This window comes from Anomaloglossus baeobatrachus, chromosome 2 (genome assembly GCF_048569485.1).
Source record: "Anomaloglossus baeobatrachus isolate aAnoBae1 chromosome 2, aAnoBae1.hap1, whole genome shotgun sequence".
Classification (NCBI taxonomy): domain Eukaryota; kingdom Metazoa; phylum Chordata; class Amphibia; order Anura; family Aromobatidae; genus Anomaloglossus; species Anomaloglossus baeobatrachus.
Window position 1 is genome coordinate 644,174,352 of NC_134354.1, and position 23,677 is coordinate 644,198,028.

Here is a 23,677-nt window from a genome sequence, read left to right on the forward strand (position 1 = left end):
CAGGAGGCAGCATTCAAGAGACGGGACTCGTGAGCGGCAACCAAGCAAACATCATAGCACAGTACCGGCCAGAAGGTGGGAACCAGGTGACAACACTGAGGATTCGGATGAGCAGATTTTACCCTGCCATGGGAGGAAGCGGCTGGATGATTTGGGAGCTACATTATGCCTATTCCATTGCCTCCAGCATTAGGTTATGTCTCCGTGATGTTAGTGACATAGCCTAGCTTTGGAGGCGTTGTCTAACTAGGGCTTATTTTTGGAGTAGGTTTTCTTTAAAGCCTTCTCCAAAAATCCCTAAAAATCCAGCTAGGGTTTATTTTTGGAGAGGGCTTATTTTTGTAAAAGCAGGGTAGTTTTCTGCAGTTTGTATGTATAAAAATATGTTAACAGCTGTTTAATTGCATTAAGTGCAGCTGTCAATCCTTAAAGCGCCAGGGCGCATCACTCAACACTCCCATCAGTGTGCCTATGCCATGATTACGAGGTGCTGATGGGTTGCCATGACAACTGGGGTTCTGCTAAAGAATCCCTGTGCTTGTCATGATGGTTCTCCTATGAAAGCCAACGTTTAGCTTCTGTTCATAGGAGACAGCGATTTTCACTACACATAGGAGTAGAGATGAGCGAACCTTCATTCTTGAGGCTCAGGGTTCAGGCTCCGAAAAATGACGCTGTGAGTATCGCATTGTGCTCGTTTCTGAGTGGTGCGCAGCATTGTGCACACTGCGGGAAGTGGATTGGCTCAAATTTGACTTATATTCTGCATTCTAAGATCTCACCACAGGGATTTTCACGCCATTTTACGAGCCAGAACCCCAAGCCTCGAGAATGAAGGTTCGCTCATCTCTACATAGGAGTGCTGATGCACTTTTAGGCACAGTATAAGCAATCAAATGATCGTAAGTTCATATCATGTAAGGTAACTAACAAATACAGTAAAAATTTAAAAATGTACAGGTTTAAATTACCCCCCCCCATTACATAATAAAGCAATTTTTACAAAAGTACACAATTGGTATTGCTGTGTTCATAAGTCTGATCTATCAAACATAAAATAAATTAACCCAATCAATAAACGACATAATAAAAAACCCAAATCAAAGCACCAGAGCTATTTTTTTGGCTGCCATAATATTGTAAAAGAATGCAGTAAGAGGCGATTAAAAATGTTATTTTCCCCAAAATGGGATAATTAAAAACGTCAGCTCAGGGTGCAAAAATCAAGCCCTCACACAGTCCAATATCCCAAAAATTAAAAGCATTACAGGTGTCGGAAAGTAGCGACACAAGCACATTTTTTAAAAAAATTTCTCAAATATTTTTCACCAGTTAAATATAAAAAAAAATAGATTCATGTTTGGTATCTGCAAAACTGTACTGACCTGGAAAATGATATTGCTAGCATGGTTGTGAAACGGGTGAAGGAAGCTCAAAATACTTGACATATGTACAGCAAGTTGTTTTTCACTGTAGTTATGTTCGTTCTTTTTAAGCATTTATGTACTGCTTTTTTGTGACTTGCGAATCACAGTATTTCGCGGGTGCATCACAACCTTCTTTTACTTCCATTATTCTTTGAGGTGGTAACGGATTTAGCTACACAAAGTGTTCTATCATACAATGTAGTTCACGACCATCTCTCACGGCTGCACATTGCTCTCGAAATAAGAGAGGTTGGAAACCACTGATGTGTATGATGATTTTATAAATTTTAAGCATTGTATATAAAGAAATCATTCATAATGATATGAGAGTACATTATTCATACTTGGTCAACTCCATAGGGTCTCTGTGCAAGAACATTAAATGAACCCATTATGTCTCGGTGACAAAAGCCATTTTGGAGGTGCAAGTGGACCCCATGGTCTTTTTGGCCCCTCTGCGACCGCACAGGTTACACCAATGATTTGTCCTCTTCTGCCTGGTCCTGTTGGATTCAGAACTTTTTTGACATTTTTCTAATACAGTGCATCAACACTGGGGGATATTGATTGAAGTTCATGTCTCATTTGTTGTGGATTATACCACGGTAAATTCCCATGGAGTGAATGCGCAGGCCGAAAATTTGCTGCTTATTACATTATTTGAATAAATCTCATTCACACTCCATATGTCAATTTATACTGCCAATATAACCAAGGATCACCAAGACTGAATTGTGCGGCAGTAAACACCATTGCGCATGAGAGAAAGGAACTGGGGAAACTCTTTCGGCTATAATGTATAGGACTTGTATTACAGATGAGGTCATTAATTAGATATTGTAATGATCAGGGTTATTGAATGTATATTTAATTATAGGCAAAGGTGACCTGATTGGATGTGAGGTTTCTTTTGAAGACTCGGTGATTAAAGCAAACGCTGATGTCAAAGGATTGACATATTGCGATCTTCAGGGGATAAGTCTGAAGGGACTTCGTGACACGTTATCACTCTATCCAGAATATGCCTATAAATTCACAAGTCAGATAACACAACAGCTCAGTTATAACTTGGGAAGCAACAGATGTGAGCCGGAGGTAAGTAACACCAGCCGGCAATGCAACCAAAATGGTACTAATATACAGTAAAATGGACCTTGTGTAATGCAACAAATGTTTCTCAAATATTCTTGAAATGTTCCTAATATTTCCAAATGGTTACATCTTAAAGGTTTGCAAAAAAAAGTAATTTGGCTATTCAAGATAAAATAGACATTTGTATTGTAAGGCCAGAGTCACACTTGCGAGTGACTCGTAAGAGTCTCACATTGCATCACCCGGCATGGCCTAATGCTCTCCAGACACGAGCGTCTCAGCTGCATAGAAATACATGTAGCCGACCAGCTCCTGTCAGGAGAGTGTGTGGCCATGCCGGGTGATGCGATGTGAGACTCGCGTGAGTCACTCACAAGTCACTTGCAAGTGTGACTCCAGCCTTAAAAGGTATGTTAATCCCACTTATATGATTGTGGCCAGTGACGGGCAACAGTAGTTACACATTGAACGAGTATTTGAGGCATGGAAGGCCACGTGCATATGTTGAGTATTTGTTGAGTTTTTTTACCTCAGTATTAGTATACCAAAACCAGGAGTGGGTAAAAAAAAAAAAAGCAGAAGTCGTGATGTGTTTCCTTTAAATTTTCCATTCCTGGTTTTGGCTTACCAATATTCAGGGGCGGACATATCACTGGTACAACCTGTGCAGCGCCACAGAGGCCCAAGCGGTAATGGGGCCAATTTCTACCTCCAAACAGATGGAACTGTGCAATAAGACAAACTCTTGGGTTTCAAATGGCCCATATATTCATCTTGCACAAGGGCCCTCTTCTGTCTGTGTCCGACAGTGGAAATACTTAAGTAAATAACTCATCAAATACTCAACGTGTGCATGAGGCCTAAGAGAAATGTTTTATTTTAATTAAACAAGAGATGAACCAAAGGAGGAGAATATGTGGAAGTCTAGAGTTTATAAAATTAGATTTTTAGAAGAATCTGTCCGCGCTCCAAACATGTCTGCTTTAGTTACTGCTGGAGCATCTTCCGTTAATTCACCTTGGAAAGAGTGAAAAATTGAACCCCCAAGTCTTCATTCATACAGTTGTTTCCTTATATTTGCGCACAATTTTTGCTACTTTTTTCATTTTTGGCAAGTCCTGGCTATCTCTGTCAACTTTTGCAAAAGTGGGCAGAGCTTGGCGAGATAAGATGTGGGTGAGTGTACCTGACAAATTTATCAGAATTTACACCAGAAAGATTATATAAATTGCTCCAGAAGTGCACACCAGTCCCTGATTAGCAGCTAAAAGGTTTACCGACTTCATAACAAGGCGCATGCCTTTTTTTGGTGCATTTTTCTCCAGCGTTCTGTTAGCATTCCTCTGGTCAATAGGGCTTGGATAGCATAAGAAAATATAAGAATCAGTATTGGGAGAAGAAAGAACCGGGGCACCACTCCGCACTATGCGGCAATTAAGTCCATGCGGCTGTATGAATCAGAGCAAATCTGGGGTGCACATGAAAAAGACTATGCAACATCCAATATAGAGAGAGAATGGCACTTACCAGGTATTGCTGTATAAAATCGTGTTCATTCGGATCTGGAGGTTACATGTGCAGGGCAAGTGGGTGGGGAGGGAGAGCTATGCACGTCCGACGACGGCCGTTTCGCACTTCCAAAGTGCTTCAGCTGGTCTGGATGAACATGACATCATGTCCGTTTTTAACCACATAGCCTATGTGGCTGATGTCAGACAATTAAAGTGAATAAAAAACATTAAATATCAACATATCTTAGAAATGCAGCAGTAGAAAAATACAAATACAAGATATACTTTTCCATAATGGAGAAAAATCTGGAAAAATTATCCCAGGAACACACTTAAATCAATCTTATCATTCAGACCTAAAGGGCCTGTGGCATTAAATTTCATTATAAATTCTGCTTCTCTTCTAAGCAGCGACTTATGGGTATCGCCCCCTCTAGCTGCAGGTTCGACTAAGTCAATCCCTGCAAAGGTCAGCACATTGCAATCTGCATCATGATAATTTTTTATATGATTGATTAAACGCATAGACCCTATTCCACTCGCAATGGAGTTCCTGTGTTCCCTGAACCTGATAAATAACTGTCTTATAGTTTTGCCAATGTAGAAATAATGGCAAGGACAATATATGACATATACTACCATTTTAGTCCTACAGGTAATCAGATGCCTAACCCTGTGTGTATGACCTCCAATATCTAAAACTCTGCCCGTTTTATGGGAGGTACAGAACGAGCAATTGCCGCATCTGAAATTGCCTATCGGACCAAGATGGTGCAACCATGATTTAGGAGGCATATAGCGCCTCTTGACCAATATGTCACCGATATTTTTACAGCGCCTATGAGTCAATAGGGGCTTATTAAGCGCCATTTCTTTCAATTCCTGGATCCCTTCAATAATGTGCCAGTTTTTATTTATAATTGTTTTTATTATTCGGTCCATAGGGCCATACTTAAAATTAAAAACAAAACGGTTCAATTGTTTTTTGCCACATTTACTGTATGATTTTTCCTTTTGTTGGTTGTCAGAACGAAATTTAATTTCTGCTTCTTTCTGTATCTGATCAATAAGATTGAGGGGGTAACCTCTTTCAAGGAATCTATGTCTCAAATCAAGGGTCTGGGCTTTTAATCTATCTGGACTGTTAGTAATCCTATTAAGCCTTAAAAATTGTCCAAAAGGGACAGATTGCAGTACGTGTCCTGGGTGAGCACTTTCATAATGCAATAATGCGTTCACTGTGGCAGGTTTTCTATAGAGCTCTCGTATAATCCTCCCATCCTGGGCAGTTAATTTGACATCCAGGAACTCTATAGTCTGACCCCCAAATAGATGTGTGAACAGCATATTGTAATCATTATGTACATTCAGGTATGTCACAAAGGACTCGAATTGCTCCCTGTCCCCATCCCAGACAATCAGTATGTCGTCGACAAAGCGTAAATATTTTCTTATATGCTTTATATAAGGATTGTTGGAACTGTAAATCAAATTGTCTTCCAAATGCGCCAGGAAAAGGTTTGCGAGGGTACAAGCCACAGGAGTCCCCATGGCTACCCCGCTGCTCTGTAAGAACCAGGTATGGCCAAATTTAAAGGTGTTATTTTTCAGAATAAATGTCAGAGCTTGCTCTACAAAATTTATAAGAAGATTATCCTCACCTAGCCCCTTCAGCATATCTATTATGGTGCTAACACCTAGTTGTTGTGGTATTCTGGTGAAAAGGCTTTCTACATCCAGTGAAGCCCAGCAGAATGTTTCTTGCCACTCAAAATGCTCTAGCTGTTTCACCAGATCACTTGTATCCCTCACAAAGGAAGGAATAGTCTCTAATAATGGGTGTAGCAACCAATCTAGATATGCCGATAGGGGCTCGGTGAGGGACCCTGACCCCGATACTATGGGTCTCCCTGGTGGCCTAGATTCAGATTTGTGTACTTTAGGTAACCAATACCAATGTGGTTTGGTTGGAAAAGGGGGGAACAATTTTTCCGCCCTATTACTTGTAATAAAACCTGCCGTCACCTGCCCATTCAGAAAACTACGTAATTTCTCTTTCAATCTAGTTGTAGGGTCACTGTCTAGTTTCTGATATACAGATTGATTGTTAAGGTGATGTTTTGCCTCTTCTAAATAATAATCAGTGGATAAAAGGACCGTGGCTCCACCTTTGTCAGCCTTCCTTATGGTGACATCCTTCAATGATTTAATTTTTTCCAAAGCAATTTTTTCAACTACAGATAGGTTGTTCTTCAAGGAGGGATATTTTAAAGCTCTCATGTCTTTCATTACAACTTCATAAAACAAGTCAATGCTATTCCCCGGGGATACCGGTGGAAAAAATGTTGATTTGATCCCTCCTGAAAAACATGTATCTGTTTTTGATTTGTTTTTAATCATTGGTAATAATGTTGTATCTACATTGTCGTCTGTCAAACTCAGAAGATGCAATGCGTCATCTGCGACCTTACTGATCTCAGAACCCTGTTATGAAAAACCCAGGGGGCCTATATGACACTGTCTCTCACTAATGCGATTTTTCTCAGTGTCTTTATCTATGGTAGAAAAATGTTTTTTTTAATGCAGTTTCCGGCAGGCCTTATACAAATCAATCTCAAAGTCCACTAAATCAAAAGGTTCTGGAACACAAAAATTTAGACCTTTCTCAAGGACTGAGATCATATCAGCATCCAAAATATGCTCAGTGAGGTTGTATATTTTTTTCTTTTTATCTGGGATGCAAGGTGTTAGTCTCTCCACGACACATTCTTTCTTTTTCCCGTTAACTGTTCGCTTGTTTCTCCCCCGGCCTCTTCTTGTCCTCCTTCTAAAGGGTTAATGGATGTATTGTTTGCTGTTCTATCCTCACTGAACTTTCTCTTTGAGGGTGGAGGTTCATCTTGGCCGCTAGAATCAGAATCTGTTGTCCATGCTGATCTTTTATTATTTGCAGCCTTATTAAATTTTTTCTTTGATCTGCCTTTTTTAAAAAAGGGGGGAATTTCATTATTTTTATTCCATTTAAAGACATTGTTCGTATCATAATCTATTTTATCTCGCAAAAATTTTTCTTTTTTTCGTTCTTTGACAACAGACTGATAAGGGATTAGTTTTTTATCCAGATTTTGTAAAAAACGATTCCATTGTTCTTTTGAGAGACGTGTTTCAAGTTCTTTCCTCAATCGGATTAATTCTGTGGTTATTTTTGTGTGTTCCTGCTCATTTTTTTGCAGTACAAGATCCAGGAATTTAAGAGAGCACTCTGTTTGTACTTCATTCCACAATTGTTTAAACTCTGTATCATCTTGGTAAAAGGAGATAGCTTTCATAACTCTGAGTCCTCTTGGAACCCTTTTGCAGTCTTTATACGATCTCAAAGATTGTACTGACCAAAATAATGAAATCTCTTTTTCTGCCAGATTTGAGATTTTGTGTTCCAGTGTTTTAACACTTAGGATGTCTGCATCAGCTTTACTGTCACATTCTAAGAAAAACGTGCAAGCGTCTTCCCTCCCCGCCAGGATACCAGGTCCATTGCCATTCGATTCACTGACCTCCATAGTTACTGATTCGGCCATCCACTATACAATCTCTAAGGACTGAAAAATTGTGTTCAGCAGTGCTTTTTTGGAACGTGCATGCCGGTAAAAGAGCCAGTAAACTTCAGTATTGGGAGAAGAAAGAACCGGGGCACCACTCCGCACTATGCGGCAATTAAGTCCATGCGGCTGTATGAATCAGAGCAAATCTGGGGTGCACATGAAAAAGACTATGCAACATCCAATATAGAGCGAGAATGGCACTCACCAGGTATTGCTGTATAAAATCGTGTTTATTCGGATCTGGAGGTTACATGTGCAGGGCAAGTGGGTGGGGAGGGAGAGCTATGCACGTCCGACGACGGCCGTTTCGCACTTCCAAAGTGCTTCAGCTGGTCTGGATGAACATGACATCATGTCCGTTTTTAACCACTCAGCCTATGTGGCTGATGTCAGACAATTAAAGTGAATTAAAAACATTAAATATCAAATATTATTAATATAGCATATTTTGGATGCTGATATGATCTCAGTCCTTGAGAAAGGTCTAAATTTTTGTGTTCCAGAACCTTTTGATTTAGTGGACTTTGAGATTGATTTGTATAAGGCCTGCCGGAAACTGCATTTAAAAAAACATTTTTCTACCATAGATAAAGACACTGAGAAAAATCGCATTAGTGAGAGACAGTGTCATATAGGCCCCCTGGGTTTTTCATAACAGGGTTCTGAGATCAGTAAGGTCGCAGATGACGCATTGCATCTTCTGAGTTTGACAGACGACAATGTAGATACAACATTATTACCAATGATTAAAAACAAATCAAAAACAGATACATGTTTTTCAGGAGGGATCAAATCAACATTTTTTCCACCGGTATCCCCGGGGAATAGCATTGACTTGTTTTATGAAGTTGTAATGAAAGACATGAGAGCTTTAAAATATCCCTCCTTGAAGAACAACCTATCTGTAGTTGAAAAAATTGCTTTGGAAAAAATTAAATTATTGAAGGATGTCACCATAAGGAAGGCTGACAAAGGTGGAGCCACGGTCCTTTTATCCACTGATTATTATTTAGAAGAGGCAAAACATCACCTTAACAATCAATCTGTATATCAGAAACTAGACAGTGACCCTACAACTAGATTGAAAGAGAAATTACGTAGTTTTCTGAATGGGCAGGTGACGGCAGGTTTTATTACAAGTAATAGGGCGGAAAAATTGTTCCCCCCTTTTCCAACCAAACCACATTGGTATTGGTTACCTAAAGTACACAAATCTGAATCTAGGCCACCAGGGAGACCCATAGTATCGGGGTCAGGGTCCCTCACCGAGCCCCTATCGGCATATCTAGATTGGTTGCTACACCCATTATTAGAGACTATTCCTTCCTTTGTGAGGGATACAAGTGATCTGGTGAAACAGCTAGAGCATTTTGAGTGGCAAGAAACATTCTGCTGGGCTTCACTGGATGTAGAAAGCCTTTTCACCAGAATACCACAACAACTAGGTGTTAGCACCATAATAGATATGCTGAAGGGGCTAGGTGAGGATAATCTTCTTATAAATTTTGTAGAGCAAGCTCTGACATTTATTCTGAAAAATAACACCTTTAAATTTGGCCATACCTGGTTCTTACAGAGCAGCGGGGTAGCCATGGGGACTCCTGTGGCTTGTACCCTCGCAAACCTTTTCCTGGCGCATTTGGAAGACAATTTGATTTACAGTTCCAACAATCCTTATATAAAGCATATAAGAAAATATTTACGCTTTGTCGACGACATACTGATTGTCTGGGATGGGGACAGGGAGCAATTCGAGTCCTTTGTGACATACCTGAATGTACATAATGATTACAATATGCTGTTCACACATCTATTTGGGGGTCAGACTATAGAGTTCCTGGATGTCAAATTAACTGCCCAGGATGGGAGGATTATACGAGAGCTCTATAGAAAACCTGCCACAGTGAACGCATTATTGCATTATGAAAGTGCTCACCCAGGACACGTACTGCAATCTGTCCCTTTTGGACAATTTTTAAGGCTTAATAGGATTACTAACAGTCCAGATAGATTAAAAGCCCAGACCCTTGATTTGAGACATAGATTCCTTGAAAGAGGTTTCCCCCTCAATCTTATTGATCAGATACAGAAAGAAGCAGAAATTAAATTTCGTTCTGACAACCAACAAAAGGAAAAATCATACAGTAAATGTGGCAAAAAACAATTGAACCGTTTTGTTTTTAATTTTAAGTATGGCCCTATGGACCGAATGATAAAAACAATTATAAATAAAAACTGGCACATTATTGAAGGGATCCAGGAATTGAAAGAAATGGCGCTTAATAAGCCCCTATTGACTCATAGGCGCTGTAAAAATATCGGTGACATATTGGTCAAGAGGCGCTATATGCCTCCTAAATCATGGTTGCACCATCTTGGTCCGATAGGCAATTTCAGATGCGGCAATTGCTCGTTCTGTACCTCCCATAAAACGGGCAGAGTTTTAGATATTGGAGGTCATACACACAGGGTTAGGCATCTGATTACCTGTAGGACTAAAATGGTAGTATATGTCATATATTGTCCTTGCCATTATTTCTACATTGGCAAAACTATAAGACAGTTATTTATCAGGTTCAGGGAACACAGGAACTCCATTGCGAGTGGAATAGGGTCTATGCGTTTAATCAATCATATAAAAAATTATCATGATGCAGATTGCAACGTGCTGACCTTTGCAGGGATTGACTTAGTCGAACCTGCAGCTAGAGGGGGCGATACCCATAAGTCGCTGCTTAGAAGAGAGGCAGAATTTATAATGAAATTTAATGCCACAGGTCCTTTAGGTCTGAATGATAAGATTGATTTAAGTGTGTTCCTGGGATAATTTTTCCGGATTTTTCTCCATTATGGAAAAGTATATCTTGTATTTGTATTTTTCTACTGCTGCATTTCTAAGATATGTTGATATTTAATGTTTTTAATTCACTTTAATTGTCTGACATCAGCCACATAGGCTATGTGGTTAAAAACGGACATGATGTCATGTTCATCCAGACCAGCTGAAGCACTTTGGAAGTGCGAAACGGCCGTCGTCGGACGTGCATAGCTCTCCCTCCCCACCCACTTGCCCTGCACATGTAACCTCCAGATCCGAATAAACACGATTTTATACAGCAATACCTGGTGAGTGCCATTCTCTCTCTATATTGGATGAAAATATAAGAATGTACCTCCTTGCCAAGAAGGTATAAACATTCAAGTCTTAATTTACTAATGCATTTCCAAGTAGGATAACAGAGAAATGGAACAAAGCAGAATATTGTTAAGGCTACATTCTCACGACTGTCCCGTTTTTGCAATCTGCAAAAAACAGTTTTATTTTTCCACAGATGCATCCGTGTGACATCCGTGTGACATCTGTATCCAATCCGTATATATTGTCCGTGTGTCATTCGTGTGCCTTCCATTTTTTTTCACGGACCAGAAAGTGGGACACAGACTGCAGGGGCACCGATAGACGGAGGCCACACAGAAATGCTTCCGTGCAGCTTCCGGGGATTTTGCGGACCTATTGACTTGTATTGAGTCATGGTACACATTTGCGGAACAGAATAGGACATGTTCCATAATAACGGAACGGATATACGGCATCCGATGTGTTTTTTTGTAGGAAGTGATGACGTACGGAGGTGCTTCCGTGTGCCATCAGATACTACACCAAACACATTAAAAAGATGGTCTTGTCAGTAGGGCCGCAAAAAAACAGGAACTGACCAGGACAAACGGAACGGTTGTCTGAATGAGCCCCAAGTGAGAAATCCTCTTTGAAAAGTATGCATTATGCTATTGGCATAGGGGTTGTCCATTCTTGGACAAAATTGAGTCAAAAAGGGGGAAAATGCTGTTAGAAAACAAAATATGCATTACTTCCACTAATAAATAGAACAAAAGTTGCTCAAAAAATCTATACTTTATTTTCTCTTCATTAAAAGACCCAAACATAATGGTACATGCGCAAACCAATGAAATCAATACCACATCAGTGCTGTCTTCATATTCTCCCACCTGTCTTTGATACATAGCTTCCTACAAGACGTGACTGCTGCAAGCAAACACTGGCCTCAGTGGTGATACTAAGGTAGACAGAACAAGACTGTTGAGGCCAATGATTGTCAGCAGCAATCACATTGTAGATGAAACTTGATCTATGCAGCCCTGTAAACAATCAGAGAAGAGCCGCAGAGTTGTAGCACTGGAGCAGCCTAGGCTTCAACAAATACTTAGATTATTATATTAGAGCATTACCAGCCTTTGCTTCAATTTTGTCAGACAATGAACAACGCCTTTAAATAATAACCTCCTGTAAAACTATATAGTAACAGCTTTATGGTGCTCTGTGTTCTAGTGTGAAATCCATACGCAGCAGTATCCTACAAAAGATCCACCAAAAGATGTGTCATCGAATGTAAATGCTTCTCTGCTTACCCCAAAATCATCTCCCCGACTTCGATTCTCCCCATCTCGGTTTTCGAATTACAGTACTGAAAATATGTCTCAGGAAGTGACACCCATTCACACACCTCGGAAGGGCTGTGCTACTGAGCTGCAAATACCACTTATGCCCTGTACCCGGCCACCAGATCTAAGCCCAAGGTAAGAAGTCAGAAAATACTTCTAACTAGGAAAGCTCAAATCAATGAGAGCAGAGTTATTTTTAATAAAAAAAAATTGGGTTTCATGTGTTTGAAATTTCTAGAAATCTCACAGGGCAGCGAAATATTGTACATGTTCATTTGACCAAACCCCCTTACACTTTTTCCATGATTAGAATGACAGGTGCACTATACTTGGTGATCGTGCACACATCCCTGCAGCACTATGCGATTAATGAATAGATGAACTCCAGTATTGCTATAAATGTTACAAACGTAAGGTACCTAATTAGCGTTTTTTATCAAAGAGCATAAAAGCCATCCAACCACGTCAAGGTGTACCTCTAATAGGAGCCATCTATATTTAGTTGCACCTTGATGTGGTTGGATGCTGTGTGATACCTTGTGTTTTTAACATTTGTAGCAATATTGGAGTTCATGTATTCATTAATCACAGTGTGCTGACGCATCGTGTTATGTATATGTCTGTATATTGGCCACATAGCATATTTGTGTACCTGTACATTAATTCAGTACTAAAGATGTGCAGGCCCTATACTTTTTTGTTGTTGTCATATCTATGAAAGAGATGTCACTCCCCAGTTTTTGTTCCGGTAACTCTTTATATAGCTGTTACCAGGAAAGAGTTACTATTCCTGACAACATTGTAATGTGCTATGTAAAGCTGTATAACGGTGTAATAAGGAGGAAACCCAGGAAGAAACATTTTCACTTTGGGGTTCCATATATGGTTCTTCTATTTCTAAGTTCCAGATTAAACCACAAGTTAACAAAAATATAGTTTATAATATATCACAAAACTGGGACAACACTGAAGATATTACAGTTTGATACAATGTAAAGTAGTCCGTGTACAGTTTGTATAACAGTGAAAATGTGGTGTTACCTTGATATAACTCAACATGTCTAAACCGCTGGCAACAAAAGTGAGTACACACCTAAGTGAAAATAGCCAAATTGTACCCAGAGTTTCAATATTTTGCGTGGCCACCATTATTTACAAACACTGCCTTAACTCCCTTGGGCATGGAATTCACTAGAGCTTCACAGGAGCCGCAGGAATCCTCTTGGTGTGATGAAAACAAGATAAACTTATTTGGTTCAAATGGTGTCAAGCATGTGGCGGTAAGAAAGTGAGGAATACAGACAACTGTGTCTTGCCTGCAGTCAAGCATGGTGGTGGGAGTGTCATGGTTTGGGGCTGCATGAGTGCTGCCAGCTGTGGGGAGCTACAGGTCATTGAGGGAACCATGAAAGCCAACATGTACTGTGACATACTGAAGCAGAGTATAATCCCCTCCCTTCGGAAACTGGCCACAGGTTAGTTTTCAAACATGATAATGACTCTAAATACACCTCCAAGACGACCGCTGCCTTGCTGAAGAAATTGAGGGTAAAGGTGCTGGACTGGCCAAGCATGTATCCAGACCTAAACCCTACTGAGCATCTGTAGGGCATCATCAAACAGAAGGTGGAGGAGCACAAGGTCTGTAACATCCACCAGCTTTGTGATGTCATCATGGAGGATTTCAGTGGCTCTTGTGAAGCTCTAGTGAACTCCATGCCCAAGAGAGTTAAGTCAGTGCTTGAAAATAATGTTGACACAAAATATTGACACTTTGGGCATAATTTGGCCATTTTCACATAGGGGTAAACTAACTTCTGTTTCCAGTGGTTTAGACATAGTATCATAGTTTCATAGTATCATAGTTTTTAAGGTTGAAGGGAGACTCTAAGTCCATCTAGTTCAACCCGTAGCCTAACATGTTGATCCAGAGGAAGGCAAAAAACCCCAATGTGGCAAACAAGTTCCAATGGGGAAAAAATGTCCTTCCTGACTCCACATCCGGCAATCAGACTAGTTCCCTGGATCAATACCCTGTCATAAAATCTAATATACATAACTGGTTATATTAAATTTTTCAAGAAAGGCATCCAGGCTCTGCTTAAATGTTAGTAGTGAATCACTCATTACAACATCATGCGGCAGAGAGTTCCATAGTCTCACTGCTCGTACAGTAAAGAATCCTCGTCTGTGATTATGATTAAACCTTCTTTCCTCAAGACGTAGCGGATGCCCCCGTGTTCCAGTCGCAGGCCTAGGTGTAAATAGATCTTTGGAAAGGTCTCTGTACTGTCCCCTCATATATTTATACATTGTGATTAGATCTCCCCTAAGCCTTCGTTTTTCCAGACTAAATAACCCCAAGTTTAATAACCTGTCTTCGTATTGCAGCCCCCCCATTCCTCTAATAATCTTGGTCGCTCTTCTTTGCACCCTCTCCAGTTCAGCTATGTCCTTCTTATATATCGGTGACCAGAATTGTACACAGTATTCTAAGTGCGGTTGCACTAGTGACTTGTACAGAGGTAGAACTATATTTTTTTCATGAACACTTATACCTCTTTTAATACATCCCATTATTTTATTAGCCCTGGCAGCAGCTGCCTGACACTGTCCACTAAAGTGAAGTTTACCATCCACCCATACACCCAAGTCTTTTTCTGTGTCTGTTTTACCCAGTGTTCTACAATTAAGTACATAATCATAAATGTTATTTCCTCTACCTAAGTGCATGACCTTACATTTATCTACATTAAACTTCAATTGCCACTTCTCAGCCCAATCCTCCAATTTACATAAATCTCCCTGTAATATAAAATTATCCTCCTCTGTATTGATTACCCTGCAGAGTTTAGTATCATCTGCAAATATTGAAATTCTACTCCGCATGCCCCCAACAAGGTCATTTATAAATATGTTGAAAAGAAGCGGGCCCAATACTGACCCCTGTGGTACCCCACTATGAACTGAGACCCAGTCCGAGTACGTACCATTAATAACCACCCTTTGTTTCCTATCACTGAGCCAGTTTTTAACCCAGTTACATATATTTTCCCCTATCCCCATTATTCTCATTTTATGTACCAACCTTTTGTGTGGCACCGTATCAAAAGCTTTTGAAAAGTCCATATACACAACATCCACTGCATTTCCCTGGTCCAGGCTTGAACTTACCTCTGTAGGCTGTTTGTTGAGTTATTTAGAGGGTACATCAAATGTAGACTGTTATACAATCTGTACACTGACTACTTTACATTGTATCAAAGTGTCATATCTTCAGTCTCGTCTCATAAAGATATAATAAAATATTTACAAAAATGTGAGGGGTGTACTCCTTTTTGTGATATACTATAACTACAAATGTTAAAGACAACCTCTGCTCAAAATTAGAAATTACTATAGACTGTATCAAAGTTGTTTTCTGACTTGGGATATTTACCACTTATTCATGAAATAGATGACAAATGTCTTATTGATGGGGAACCCATCAATCACCAGAAAAGAGATCCTCCTCAGTCACGCAAAGAGAAGGAATGGAGTAGTGGTCAATTATGGGCAGTGCTGTTTTATTTAATTTTTTTGGAACTGATGAGGACAACTGAGGTTAGCACTTCCAACTCATCTGACGACAGCGCCTAAGAAAAATTGTACATTCCTGTCCTTCAAACAGAGCTGGAAAAAGTCCATTTTGTATAAACGGTAAAGTTAATTTATTAAAATCACGTTTACGGGTGGTCTTTCTACAGGGTTGTGGATGGAAAAGAAGGCACATCCGGTTTAGTCCAACAGAAGTTCACGTTTTCAAACTGCAGTAGCCTTCAAGACACTTCAGGTAAGAGATAGAGGTATATAGAAGAGCCTGTGTTATCTGTGGGATGAGCAACTTTACCTGCAATGTCTCTGGTGCTCTGAAGGGATAATTAAGTTTTGGGAAGATTGATACTATTTCAATAGAGATGTTCATGGGCTCCCACCTGATTTTTCTCTATGTCAACAGTAGAACTATTTAAACTCCATAACATTTAAATTATAAATACAAGGAAAAATTCTAGAATTAAGAAAATCACAGGATTGACAGATGTTTCTAATATGCAAATGATGAAAAAAATAGATGTAACATTTTTAAACATCTTGATTTATTCAGTATCAAGTATGAGTGCCATCTGCAGAACCCTCTTACTCACCTTGGTATCAATGAGATTCTTAATGGTTGTTTTAGCAATGTTCTGCCATTCTGAATGCACTAAGGCACTAGTGTTGAGTGAGTAGTTAACTATTCGTACTCACTATGCTGTTAGTGAGTACTGCCCGCTACTTGCATATTTGTTATGAGTAGCGAGCGTAATGTAAGTCAATGGGAAATACTTGCTAAACAGCGAGTAACCCGAAAGCCGTACTATTTGCTACTCACACGAAAAGTACGGCTTTCGGGTTACTCGCTACTTAGCAAGTATTTCCCATTGACTTACATTGTGCCCGCTACATGTAACGAATATGCGAGTAGCAGACAGTACTCGCTACCAGCATAGCGAGTATGAATAGTTAACTACTCGCTCAACACTATTAAGCACCCAAATTATCAAGCGCCTCTGCTGGCGGCTGACTTTGCAATTTCTGACCAATGATGTCCCAGATGTGCCAAGTACCAAACGTACCCAAGCACCCAGAAGCTTGATCGAGTATTAAGCAGTGGTGCGCACACTCACACATGATTAATAACTACGCAGCATTCTTCTAGTCTGATGATCCATCCTGCTGAGGTCCGTCTCTCTGCACCTCTTGCTGTCATTGTAGTTTGTTGCATTTATTGGAACCATTGGGACACACAACGCTGAACAGTGCTGACATTCCACGATTTGTGCACAGCGATCTGCCGTAGTGATAGACTAAATGATATCTTAGTAATAACGGTCACGTTGATGAACAGAAGCATCACACAATCATCCCACAAGACTTCAGCTGACTTTTGAGGTGTCATGTGCCTAAAAACTTTTTTGCTTTCAAACTGTTTTTTACACCACTTCCACAGTTTGGAGCAAAGTGCTTAAAAGTTTGATTATTTGCAAATCTTAGCACCACCTGCCATTTCCTCACTTTACATAACCTTATGGCTTGTCCTTCTTAGTATTGCAATTTTAGTGTTGAAGATTGTGTGTTGATAACAGATGAGGGGTTTTATGATAGTTTTGATGACAGCAAAGCAAACTACAATACAAAACTGGCTTACGCCAAGATGCCCTATGGATCAGGAGTTATTACATCATATCAGATATCTTGCGCTGCTAGAATTAAGAACAGGTGACACACACTGTGAGAGGAGAGTAAGGAAAGCAGGCGAATGGAAAGAACACCTTGGTTCTCACAAACCCGGAATCAAATGTCTTCTTGAAAAGGTCATATATAAATGCAATCTATGAACAAGCATGCACTAGGTATACAATAAATCAGGATAATCTTTGACTTAAGAGGCAGGCAAATTGTCGAGGAGGGTGATGGGGAGAGAAATGGGAATGGGTACAGTTATGGCCAAATGTGTTGGCACCCTTGAAATGGTTTCAGAAAATGAAGTGTTTCTCCCAGAAAATTATATTGCAATTACATGTTGTGTTATATATGTTTATTTCCTTTGTGTGTATTGGAACAACACAAAACAACAAAGAAAGAAGAGGCAAACATAATTTCACACAAAACCCAAAAAATGGGCTGGACAAAATTGTTGGGCCGCCCCAACTTTATATTTGGTTGCACAGTCTTTGGAATAAATAACTGCAATCCTATAACCATCAACAAGCTTCTTACACCTCTCAACTGGAATTTTGGGCCACTCTTCTTTTGCAAACTGCTACGGGTCTCTCATAGTTGTAAGAACCTTCTCTAAACAGCAATTTTTAGAAATCTCCACAGGTGTTCAATGGGATTTAGATCCAGTCTCTCATTGCCGGCCACTTCAGAACTCTCCAGTGCTTTGTTTCCTTCCATTTCTAGGTTCTTCTTGAAGTATGTTTGGGGTCATTATCCTGCTAGAAGACCCATCACCTAGGATGCAAAGCCAGCTTTCTGACACTGGGCACTACATTGCGACCCAAAATCCTCTGGTAATCTTCAGATTTTTTTTGCACACATTCAAGGCACCACCCAATGCCAAAGGCAGCAAAACAAGCCCAAAACATCTTTTAACCTTCAACATATTTGACTGTAGGCACGGTGTTCTTTTTTTTGTAGGCCTCATTCCATTTTCGGTAAACAGTATAATGATGTACTTTACTAAAATGCTCTTAATCTCATCTGTCCACAAGAAACTTTCCCAGAAGGATTTTGGCTTAGGTACATTTTGACAAACTGCAGTCTAGCTTTTTCTATGTCAGCAGTGGAGTCCTTCTGGGTCTCCTGCCATAGCATTTAATTTAATTCAAATGTGGATGAATAGATTGCACTGACACTGAAGCACCCTGATCCTACAGGACAGCTTGAATTTCTTTGCAACTTGATTGGGGCTGCTTATCCACCATCTGGACTATTCTGCATTGCAACTTTTCATCAATTTTTCTCTGCTGTCCTCGTACAAGGAGATACGCTACAATGTCATGGGTTGTAAACTTCTTGATTATGTTGTGCACCATGGACAAAGGAACATAACAACTTTTAGAGATGGACTTTTAACATTGAGATGGTATTTTTAAACAATTTTGGTTCTCAAGTCCTCAGACAGTTCTCTTCTCCTCTTTCTGTTCTCCATGCTTATTAGTGTGGCACACACAGACAATGTAAAGACTGAGTCAACTTCTCCTTTTTATCTGGTTTCAGCTGTGATTTTCATATTGCCCACACCTGTTACTTGCCACAGGGGAGTTTGAATGAACATCACATGCTTGACACAAAGTTATTTATCCACAATTTTGGAAAGGTGCCAACAATTTTGTTCAGTCGTTGTTTACGGTTTGTGTTAGATTATGTCCCATATGCTTATTTTCGGGTGGGATTGTGTTGTTTCAATACACACAAAGGAAATAAACGTGTAGAACAAAACGTGTCATTGCAATCATTTTCTGGGAGAAATATTTCATTTTCTGGAACAATTTCAAGAGTGCAAACATCAGCCATGACTGTATATAAAAATGTATGCATGTATATTGATGGAACACGCTTTGTTTGTGGTATGATTTGAAAAAGCCATTATGGAGCTAAAAAAGTCGATACTAAGGAAATATTTATTAAGGAAACAAAAAAAACCCATGATCGTACTGAGAATGATAAATCTAAAATTACCAAGAAGGGAAGGTAACCATAATGAATAGGATGTGGCCTTCTTTTTTGCCAACATAATTTGGTAAAGAAGACCCAGTGTCTCAAAAATGTTCTGCTTAACCTCTTAACGACCGCGGGCCGTAAAATTACGTCCTAGCGGTCATAACGTTACTGCCCGCGGTCTGCCGGCAGCATCATGCTGCGATCGGCACACATCTCAGCTGATTTTCACAGCTGAGATGTGTGCCTGCTAGGCACGAGCAGAATCGTTATCTGCTCGTGCCGTTTAACCCCTTATATGGCACTGTGAATATGTGACAGCGCCATTATAAGCGCGATCGCGGTAAACTTTTACTTACCGCCCGATACCGGAAGTCACGTGACGCGATCACGTGACTTCCGATAGTTGTCATGGTAGCACAGGGTCATATGATGACTCCTGTACTACACCTGACTTGCTTTCACTTTCGCTGTGCCAGCGGCACAGCAAAAGAGAAAGAGAGCGTATCTGCTGTTTACAGCCTTGTAGCTGTGATCAGCAGATACTGCAGAGCGATCGGATTGCTGATCGCAATAGCCCCCTAGGGGGGACTAGTAAAATAAATAAAAAAAAGTTTTAAAAAATAGTTTTAAAAAATTAAAAAAAAAAACAAAAAAACCTAAAAGTTCAAATCACCACCCATTCGCCCCATTGAAAATTAAAGGGTTAAAAAAAAAATAAAAATATACACACATTTGGTATCGCTGCATTCAGAAACGCCCAATCTATCAAAATATAAAATTAATTAATCTGATTAGTATACGGCGTAGCGGCAAAAAAACTCCAAACACCAAAACGACGTTTTTTTGTCACCACAACTTTTGCGCAAAATGCAATAAGAGGCGATCAAAACGTAGCATCTGCGCAAAAATGGTACCGTTAAAAAGTCAGCTTGAGATGCAAAAAATAAGCCATCACTGAGCCATAGATCCCGAAAAATGAGAACGCTACGGGTCACGGCATATGGCGTAAAACGTGTGTCACTTTTCCGATTTTTTTTAACCTTTTATATAAAAGTAAACCTATACATGTTTGGTGTCTACGAACTCGCACTGACCTGAGGCATCAAACCTACACATCAGTTTTACCATATAGTGAACACAGTGAATAAAATATCTCAAAAACCATAGTGCTATCGCACTTTTTTTGCAATTTTTCTGCATTTTGAATTTTTTTGCCTTTCCAGTACGCTATATGGTAAAACTGATGGTTTCATTTAAAAGTACAGCTCGTTCCGCAAAAAATGAGCCCTCACATGACCATATTGACTGAAAAATAAAAAAGTTACGTCTCTCAGAAAAAGAATGGCGAAAAAAAAACGGAAAGCGAAAAATCGGCCGGTCGTGAAGGGGTTAATGGGAATCAATCATCAGAATTTTCGTATATAAGGTAAAGCTAGTGCTATACTGGCACTATCAGGCTGATTCTATACATACCTGCAACGGTCAGCTCAGATGTTTAGGCTTTCAAATCCAAGAAAGTAAAGTTTATAAATTCAGCAGCTTCTTGAGTGACAGTTGCATCTGAGCAGATAATTTCTGGGTGGGTATTTATATCGATTCCCACCCCCCTGCCTGTTGTTCCTCTATCTGTTCTCTATGGTAAGTAGTATACAAACGATTCACTTTTTTCGCCCCTTCTGGTCACATGGGTATGACCTCACCACAGGTCTTTCAAAAAAAGTGAATCGTTTGTATAATACTTACCATAGAGGGAGGAACAGGCAGCAGAGGGGCGGGAATCGATATGAATACCCACCCAGAGATTATCTGCTCAGATGCAACTGTCACTCAAGAAGCTGCCGAATTTATAAACTTCACTTTCTTGGATTTGAAAGCCTAAACATCTGAGCTGACCACTAATGGTATATATAGAATCAGCCTGATAGTGCTGGTGTAGCACTGGCTTTAGCTTATATATGAAAATCCTGATGATCGGTTCCCTTTAATTCTGTAATCCAGAACCAGTCCTGTGCTAGGAAAATAAAATATGAAGCTCAAAGATGCTTGGAGGGAAACAAATATGCCCATAAAAATGAAACAATGAAACCCATTCTAAGTCCATAGTAGTTTTTCAGATACCCTCAGGAAATGAAGTCTGCAGTATGGGAGAACTACTGGGAGTTGTAGTGTCACAATACCTAGAGAGACAGAAGCTTAAAATCACTATATTAGAGTGTCTAGAGCATCTAAATAAAGCCAAACCCATTAGAATGATTTTCTTCATTCCTCCTGGAAATGTAACAAGGCAATTTCTCATCTTCATTCTATTAACAGATCATTTATTGTTGACATCGGAACCAAGAGCCTCTGAAAGTATGGATCGTCTCAGTCAGGCGGTAAGTGACTAGTGCTCTGGCTACAATTGTATTAGTCAAGTACTGTATATCAATGGCAATGAAGGTTGCCAGTAATCCAAGTTCTAAATTTAATTTTACAGAAAAAAGGGCACGATAATAACAGCATCATATATTGCTCTTTTCTTCCAGGTATCTGATCTTTCGTGCCAAGTGCAGGAGCTGAGACAAGGCCTCCAGTCCCTCCGTCATGCAGTTCATGTTTCCTTAATGCCATGCAGTCCATCATCCTGCCACCTTGGAGGAGACTTCCATACACACTGTGGGGGAGGGGTACATTCACCAGTAGATGCAACAAGTACATGTCCTTCACTTTATCATCCTGCTCGAGTAGACAAACCATCTCAGGTCTGTTACATACACAGTGCTTCCCCATCTTGCTCAGAAGGACATTTATCTTGGCTTTGGGCTCCCCCTACCCCTATGTGGTTGCATTGCACAGGATTTGAACAAAGAGACCATATCCAGCCAGGTGTAATGGGGGAGTCGTACCCTGCTACTGACACGAACTCTGTAGAAATGCACTTTATCCGTCCACAAAGAGGAAGCAACACAGATCCGGAAAGCTGGTCTAGGGAGGAAGGAACAGGAGCGCGAGGATGAGGTGGAACAGTATTTGGAACGTAGGAAACACGGTTCTGGAGTACATCACGATTGGAAAGAGAAGACTGTATGTAAGACCGTTCAATGTTCTGCTTGACAAGACGTGAAGAATGAAGAATTGGCTGTACTTGGAGTAACGGGGCAGCTCAGGCATAATCCAGTTATTTATACTTGAGCCAAAACTTGAACAAAAGTTTACCCATCTTAAACCCCCCCCAAGCATAACTTTGTAGAAAACCAAAAAAGCTTTATCAACCTTTCCAAATGGATTTTTTTTTATTTAAAGGTTTTCAATATCTTCTATTTGAGTGTCATATAAAATTAAAATGATTGTAGTCCTCTTCATCAATGGTGTCACTATTGTTCCTAGACGGGGTCTGGTATTATAGCTCTACCCCATTCATGTAAATTCAATGCTACACTATATGAGATATCCTTCCAGAGCTGTCACACTATATATCTACATATATAAGAAGAATGTGCAAGCGCCAACCTCTAAAGAAGCAACATAGAAGGTATTATTGTAAGCCTAACCCAATCACATACACCATCTAGTAACACATATGGGGGATTCAGACTCATAGTAAACTGAATACACTGCATTTTGCAGGAGCTCACATGTAATGCACTGTTTCCGTATAAAAAAAATTAAGTCTCTAAATCAATGAAGCTTTCAAAATTTCCTACCCCCCAACACATAGGATGATGCCAAAATTAAAGGCATTTTCTGCCAACTAGAGGAGATGGGACAATTGGATATGTGGACGCAAATCCATTTTATTTCTAGCGTAACTTCAGGGAGTTACACCCTAAAACACAGTTATGGGGTATCATCACAAAATTGTGTGTGCTGCACATGGCATGAGCACTGACAGGTTGACCCCCTCCCCCACCCATTTAACCACTACAGGAATGCTGGTAGCATGCACACGGCTATTTTGACCAGACAACCTCTGAATATGATGCTGACCACGTGCACTCAACTTTGGACCACCATGGCAAGGCCTGTTTTGAGTGGAACATGTCTTGTTAAACTGCTAGATGGTCTTGATCACCGTGCTGTTCAGTTTCAGGGTGTTGGCAATCTTCTTATAGCCTAGGCCAGTGTTTCCCAACTCCAGTCCTCAAGGCCCACCAACAGGGCAGGTTGTTGGGATTTCCTTACTATTGCACAGGTGTTAATGTAATTACATGCCCAGGTGCTGGTTCCAACAGCAGTGCAATGCTAAGGAAATCCTGAAAACATGCACTGTTGGTGTGCCTTGAGGACTGGAGTTGGGAAACCCTGGCCTAGGCCATCTTTATGTAAAGCAACATTTTTTTTTTTCAGAGCGTTAGAG

The 23,677-nt window shown here is 40.1% G+C and overlaps 1 protein-coding gene across 3 annotated transcripts in view; it reads left to right on the plus strand.

Annotated features, from left to right (window-relative positions):
• The window catches only part of KCNH3 (potassium voltage-gated channel subfamily H member 3), a 166,178-nt gene extending 143,328 nt beyond the window's left edge, over positions 1-22,850 (plus strand). For all 3 annotated transcript variants that reach the window (XM_075336943.1, XM_075336944.1, XM_075336945.1), the window contains 5 exons: positions 2,305-2,522; positions 11,981-12,228; positions 15,840-15,925; positions 21,655-21,716; positions 21,867-22,850. In XM_075336943.1, the coding sequence (XP_075193058.1) occupies positions 2,305-2,522; positions 11,981-12,228; positions 15,840-15,925; positions 21,655-21,716; positions 21,867-22,337 (1,085 nt within the window). In that variant the 3' untranslated portion in view covers positions 22,338-22,850. The remainder of the gene's footprint in view (positions 1-2,304; positions 2,523-11,980; positions 12,229-15,839; positions 15,926-21,654; positions 21,717-21,866) is intronic.
• The last annotated feature ends 827 nt before the right edge of the window (positions 22,851-23,677 follow it).